The sequence below is a fragment of the Urtica dioica genome, chromosome 1, assembly GCF_054948205.1.
Source record: "Urtica dioica subsp. dioica isolate 48M chromosome 1, U.dioica_male_clone48M_v1_H2, whole genome shotgun sequence".
Lineage (NCBI taxonomy): Eukaryota > Viridiplantae > Streptophyta > Magnoliopsida > Rosales > Urticaceae > Urtica > Urtica dioica.
The window spans coordinates 15,480,440-15,487,644 of record NC_142756.1 but is presented as its reverse complement, the minus strand read 5'-3'; the positions used below and the strand labels follow the sequence as shown (position 1 = coordinate 15,487,644).

At 33.9% G+C, this 7,205-nt stretch overlaps 1 protein-coding gene across 1 annotated transcript; it reads right to left on the bottom strand.

Annotated features, from left to right (window-relative positions):
- Positions 1-4,107: 4,107 nt before the first annotated feature.
- Positions 4,108-6,112, bottom strand: LOC149407480 (malonyl-CoA:anthocyanidin 5-O-glucoside-6''-O-malonyltransferase-like). The gene is made up of 2 exons (XM_089620342.1): positions 5,559-6,112; positions 4,108-4,927 (listed from the first exon to the last, which is right to left on the bottom strand). The coding sequence occupies exons 1-2, from the start codon at positions 6,104-6,106 to the stop codon at positions 4,108-4,110; spliced, it is 1,368 nt and encodes a 455-aa protein (XP_089476468.1). The 5' UTR covers positions 6,107-6,112.
- Positions 6,113-7,205: the final 1,093 nt, after the last annotated feature.

Sequence of the window (7,205 nt, the reverse complement as noted above, 5' to 3'; positions counted from 1 at the left end):
TTGTCATCATATGACAATGTCAAAAAATTTATTGACATTCATTTCGTCCTATGTCCAAAAAGACAAAAATACCATTTTGACAATTTTCGTAAAACTTGTCTCGTTCTTCTTTTGACTTAGCTTCTAGTTTAACTATTCCTACTCGATATAATTTGTGACAGTGACCTCATGGATCCAAATGAACAAAGCTTGAGCTAAAACACTTGGACTCAAAAGTTCACAAACCTTTTCCAAGTTTAGTTTAATGTCAACTGACTCCACTAAAGAGTTGACACTGAAAATCTCTCGGTTCAAATGAATTTATTTTCTACTCAAGAATTCAACCTAATTGTAATGAGTGGATCCACTGAATATTATCTATGTTTACCCTTCATGAATATCATCAGCTAGTCGGGATTTACAAAATTACCATTTTACCCTTCTAACTGTTATTTCCTCAACTCCTTTGTCGCTTGTGAATAAATTAGAAACAATGTATTGACGAGGAGCTAACAAGTCACATTGTTTCATCCAAAAGAGTCAAGACTCGATTTGGACACTGGCCAGTTCATTTATTCACATTCGAAGGAACAAAGCATGAGGTGATATGCATTGTATTTCAGCAATCTTGTACATGAATTCCATATCTATGAGAACTTCACAAAGTTACTCATGACATATTCACAACTTAGTACTTCACCAATAGGCCATGTTCAGAATCACATAGTGAGTCTGAACTCTGACTTTCTCAAATGAGAATACGTAAGCTGTGAAATGTCATGTCTCATTTCAGGATTAAGGTAAGCACGATGCAATTCATACGTAGTGACTTCGAGACATAAGAGGTTAAATGGTTTGTTCTTATTTTGTCTCTAGAAGTGCACTGGTCAATTCAGTACCTTCGGAAGATACCTAGAAGAAGTATAGAGTCTCCAACTCTCTATGCTCCATAACCAGACATCATAGATTCTCCAAACAATCGTACTAAGGTCAATAGTCCTTTGACCCTTAGATTGCGAATATATCGTTTTAAGCAAACTACGAAGAGTTTGTTCATGCAAATCTACATTTGTCTCTTCGTAAGTTGTTAGGTTTGTTTATGGAATAAAGACTAAGGTTTTATCATAAAGCTTCAAACAGACAAGGAAAAATGAATGAAGGTTTCAACTTTTATTAATGAATAAGCAATTACAAGCAAGAGTCTTCGTGAGACTATATTACATCAAATGTATGCAAGTAAAGAGACACTACTACTCTTCTTGTGGGCACCATTGACAACATAAATGACTTATTTTTGTATAATAGACAACTAAGACATATTTTGTTTATGTGTAAACAGTTCAATGGAAAAACCACTTACACTTAAGCCGAGCTCGATGTGATGCATGAAGAATGGGCGGTCAACCCTCAAAGTTTGAATTAGGCATGCAATTTTTTTAGTTAGATATTGAATATGTTACTTAAATTTAGATACATTCACTATGGATATATTGATTCTAGTTTCTTGAATCATATTTTTATATGAAATTGAATGGTGCGCATTACATTTTCGTATATTGATTTTACTTTTTTGAACCATATTTTTATATGAAATTTAATATTATAATTATGGTATAAAAATAGAAATTTGTGCATACATTTAGACTACTTTTAAAATGTGTAGTCTTATTAATATTAAACTACTTAAAACTACATTTTAAGGATGTAGACTATTTGAATTCAAAATATATGACTACGGTAAAAATTGTTAGTTTAAATTAATCCATAAATTCATACAACGTTTAGAAGCTGTAGTGTATGACTTAATTCATAAGTTGAGACTACATTTTAAAATAGTAGATAAACAAAATTCTAAATAGAGAACTACGGTTAAACATAGGTAGTCTAAATTAATCCATAACTTCATACTACATTTAAAAGTTTTAGTCTGACTTCATTAATAAGTTACGACTACAATGTATTGTAGTGTGTTTCTTTTAACACTACAGTTTAAATCCGTAGTTTTATTAAAAAGTGACTCAATTTTCACTATATCAGACTACAGTGATAGACTGTAGCCAATGGTAAAGAAGATAGACTACGATGGAAACACCGTAGTATCTTTTTTATAACTACGGTGTTTAAATGTAGGTTGTTAACTGTTTTGTAGTAGTCTATTGTCACAATCTTTTTGGGAAAGTCGAATAAAACAGTCAAAGCAACTAGGTATCAAGCTCTAAAATTTAGAGATGCATTATCAGAATTAGCAGAAGCAATCGACGATCCTAAAATGAAGAGTGAAATGAAATGTCTAGCGGTATATGAACTTGGAGATTTTGAATTATTGCTAGGCATGACAATTTGGTATGATATCTTACATGCTATTAATGTTAGCAAGAGTTTACAAATTAAAGATATGCATATTGATGTGGCATTAGATCAATTAAAAGGTCTTGTTTCATATTTAGAGAGACATTGAGAAAATGGATTCACATCTGCCATGATTTTGGCAAAAATAATTGCAAATGACATGGGAGAAAAATCGCAAATTCGTGAAAGACGTGCGAATCGTAGAAAGAGACAATTCGATGAGTCAATAGTTTCTGATGATTCTAAATCTCTTGAAGAATCATTTCAAATTGATTATTTTTTATATACGGTTGATCGAGTTGCTTCTTCAATTCAAATTAGATTTGAGCAGTTTCAAGAGTATCATAAAGAAATTGGGTCTTTTTTATATATACTTTTGATAAGCTAAAATTATTGGACGAAAAAGTTTTGAAAACATGTTGGTTGAATCTTGAAAATATTTTAAAACATGGGGAATCTTGGAATATTGATGGTTTAGACTTGCTTTTCAGAATTAAAAATATTAAGAGTTGTTTATCGAGAACAAACTAATGGTACCCAATTGGAATACTTGATTACATAAAAAAAATAGTGAATTCTTTTGTGAATGCGTATATTGCTTACTAAATATTATTAACCATTTTCGCGACTTTTGCGTCTGCAGAGAAAAGCTTTTCAAAGTTGAAATTAATAAAATCTTACTTGAGGTCAACAATGTCATAAAAACAATTATCTGGGCTGGCTATGGAAGAGAAATGGACAAGATTGCCCCAATTTTTTTAGTGGTAGGCATCTATGCCCCACTTTATGTTTTTATTTTAATCGATGCTCATTTTTGTGTGTTAGATGTGAGGTATTCTTAAGAGAAAAAGATAAAATAGTCATAGAAATTTACCAATCTCAAAATAGGGACAATAAATGCCATTTTCTCACTATTATGTTTTCTATTAAAAAGGATTTGTTGGGAAAACTTGAATATAATGATTTGGCCAGTTTATTTTTGCATCGCAAAATGTAAGAAAAGTAAAATTTTGAAGTTGTGTTTTTGTTTTTGTTCATCTTTGCAGGTTTTTCGTTTTTTGTGTGATGTAAAACGAAAAATATCGGAGTGAAGAATTTGAAGATGAAGTTCATTGTTGTGATAGTTTATTGACAAACATATTTTTATTAAACATTTTTATTATTTCATGGTATTGCTATTATGATTACCATATGTGAAATTTATTTTGCGTGTGTTCAAAAAATGCCGGATTTCGTATCGTCGCTTTAGGCCTCTAATTTCGTTATGCCGGCCTTGTGGAGTGGACCCTAGAACTATTGACACGCACATTCACATTGCATTCAACGTGCGTAGATCTCGTACTATTAAGTTAAATTGCTGTGTTTATATTTTTCGTAGCTATGAAAAATTATAGAATTTTGACACAAATATTATAAACTCATATTACTTTATCAAAATTAACCAAAAACTCAAAATTTGACAATATTATTACTAAAATTAGAGATAAGAATTTTTTTTTTACAAAAATACGATTTCAGAATTGTTTTCTTATTTCGTGATCGATCTATAAAAAAAAAATTGAAATTGGTCATGAAGTATAGAATTTTGTGAGCGAACAATCACGAAATTATATATTCCGTGACTGATCTATCGCAAAATTATAAAGGATATCATAGTTTTTGCACAACTATTTAATCATAGAACTGTCAAATTTTGAGTTTTAGTTAACTTTGGTAAAAGTGACATCAATTTAGTTATATTTGTGTCGGAATCCCAAAACTAATATTAAAAAAAAATATTTATGTAAATAAATGTAGACCTTGACGGAAAATAGATGCAAAAGCTTCCATTTTAGTGTTCGTCATAACCAACCCAAACTCGATCCCATCTCCATCTCTGGCGTCTTGTAGAAGGATCTTCGTAGACTCGGTCGATACAAGGTCGATCTTCGCCGGCCGTCCCCATCCAAAATTTGAGGCATATACCTCAAACTGAGGTGATCCAGCTATTGCACAATACTTGTCTCCGAGGCTATTTGGATCGTAAGAGTCCCATTTTAGGTGCAACCAATCGTCAACCCCTTTTAAAAGTCCATCGCCATCGAAGCTCTTTATTTCTTCCACCACTGACTTCACAGCCGTAACCAAACCCTCTCTCCAATCTGCCACAAGATGTTTCCCTCTAGCCATGGCTATGCCACCCGCGATGCAATTACCAAAGTAGTTCGTCGGCAATGGAGGATCTAAGCGGGACCGACAATCGCATGGGATCGCAAGCATCACATTTGCATTGGCAGAGTCCATTCCCTCGGACTTCACCATACACACCCATGCGTAAGCGGCCACTAGAGAGAACGTGGACACCCTGGTCATCTGAGGACATATGGTCAAGCTAATCTTCTCGATGTCTCGACGGGTCAATGTGAAACTTCTGCGGACCAATTCCGGCAAAGGTTTGTGCTCCATTAGCATCAAGCTTCGGTTTCCAGGTCCGTCTATGCTCATCCAATTCCTCGCACAAATCTCAGCGAACCCACGTGGGTCGCGGACAGCGGTTCTATCATAGAACGGTGTTAGCTCCTCCGTCAGGGGAAAGGAAAACCCCTCCTGGTCGAGGGACCTACAAAACCAGATATAACATATAAAAACTTCATTTTTTTAAGTTACATGTATCTTTAACAACAATAAAGAGAAACTAAACTTGAGGTCTTATGCACATTTTCCTTTTAACAAAAAAATCCGCAAACCATCCTATAAACAATAAAGAGAAACTTGAGGTCTAATGCACATTTTCCTTTGAACAAGAATATCTGCAACGCACTTTTTCTTCGAAAAATCATCAAATTTTTAATAAATAAATAAACGTTAATTTCATTAAAGTCATTTCAAATAACAGATTTGGACATAGATATTACTCAATTTATGTCTCTTTTCCTAAATCAACCACAACATAAAATTTGACTTGAATACCGTTCAAACATTTATAAGAGATCAGTCATTAAATACAGGATTTTGTATTCGTGAACAATTTTAATATTTCGTAACATGTCAGTCATTAAATAAGAAAACAGTCAAATGGTATTTTTGTAATAAAAAATTATCTATCCTGTTTTTAGTATTTTTGTAATAAAAATTATCTAGTAATAAAAAATTATATTAGTTTAGTAATATTTGTGTAAAAATCTCTTCAAATAAATGCATAATATTTGATGTAATATAAAAAATGAAAAAAAAAAAAAAATTGTCATTACCTGCAAACGTGGGCCCAAGACTTAATGAACATGTGCACCGATCTTCCGTCTAGCACAGCGTGGTGGAGCGTCACGCCCAGTGAGAACCCTTCCCCCGGAAAAATCGTGACTTGCAAAGCCACCACCGCAGCTTTTTCATTAGACGATGACAGGTCTGGAACGAGGGCATAGTAGGCCTCATTCTCGAAGGCCACGTCCATGCTGGAGAGAATTTTGAAGTCGAGATCCGGGCCAGGCGCGGCCACAGAGAACGAAACGTTGTCGCCTTCGAGGTAGCGGACAAACGGAATGGTAGAGGATTCAGGCCAGACAACGTTTCCGGCGAGGGGAAGGAAGTGGCGGAGAGTGAGGGACAAGGATTGTTTGAGCCTCGGAATTACATCAGAGCTACACGTGTTGAAGAAGTAGACGCGTTGTACTGGAGACGATCTTAAGAAAAGCAAATCAAAGAAACTGAGAGGAATATGTTTCGGAGCAGTGGCCGTGGCAATGCCGTTCGGTTCCACTTTGCAGAGCTCAACGATCTTAACTCTTTCTCTGAGTCCCATTGGATAATTAAGGGGATACGAGTTGAAGCAGTATCACTAAATTTATTTATTATTATTTATTTTTTGGGAAGGAAAAAAAAAGTATGATTTGGCCGAAGAAAATTTAAGATGGTTGGAGGATGTCTTTACAAATAGATGAGAGGTGAGACCAATTGGATGAGACTAGAGAATTTAAATGAATTGAGGACTTGTGTTTTTCAGTTTCTTAAGAAATAAAAAGACTGCTGGTACTATTGTGAGTGTTTTTATATACACAAACTCAACTATATATATATAACAGATTTATTTATGTTATGAACATAGCACTGAGCATATAACTTTTCCATCACAACTACAAACGAGCGAGTGACTTTCTAGAATATAATCTTAACCTATCTTCATCTCACTGAGAATTCGATGAACTTATTTGGATAAAACTCCTCTAGAAAATGCTTCTAGAAACGGGCTTCTTTATTTGGATTGCATTTGTATTAGGCTTTATGAAGAATTTTCAATAGGGAAATTGCTCTAAATATGAGTAAAAAAAAAGTGTTTTGACTTTTTTGGAATTTTTTTTTCTTCAAAAGATCACAAATAAGACCTCCGACACTTTTTTTTTTATTTATGTAGTCACTACAAGAAATACCACATTTAGCGACGAAACTATTAGCGACGACTTAATCGTCGCTAATCACCCTTTTAGAGACGATAATATCGTCGCTACTTCTTTGGTGCGAAAAATATTAAAGGTTGGCGGCAATGATAATTAGCGACGACTTTATCGTCTCTAATTCTTTTTTGTCGTCGCTAAGTTCGCGGGGAAAACATTAGCGTCGATAAATTCGTCGCTAATTATTTCTGAATTCATTTAGCGACGAAAATATCGTCGCTAAATGTTTTCGAATTTTAACGAATTTTAAAGAGGGAAAAATCCCTCCCATTAAATTAAAACGAAATGATTTAGCGACGATAAAATCGTCGCTAAATATTTGAAATTTACTAATAGCGACGATTTAATCGTCGCTAAATGTCTGGTTAACGTAAGTTCATTTAGCGACGAAATGAAATCAATTAGCGACGAAAAAATCGTCGGTAAATGTCTTTAAATACCAGATCGCGA

Excerpts from the sequence above, each read along its gene's own strand:
- LOC149407480 (XM_089620342.1), bottom strand. The coding sequence starts at position 6,106 with ATGGGACTCAGAGAAAGAGTTAAGATCGTTGAGCTCTGCAAAGTGGAA. Across the intron at positions 4,928-5,558 it reads TCTTGGGCCCACGTTTGCAG|GTCCCTCGACCAGGAGGGGT; the intron begins GTAATGACAATT and ends CTGGTTTTGTAG.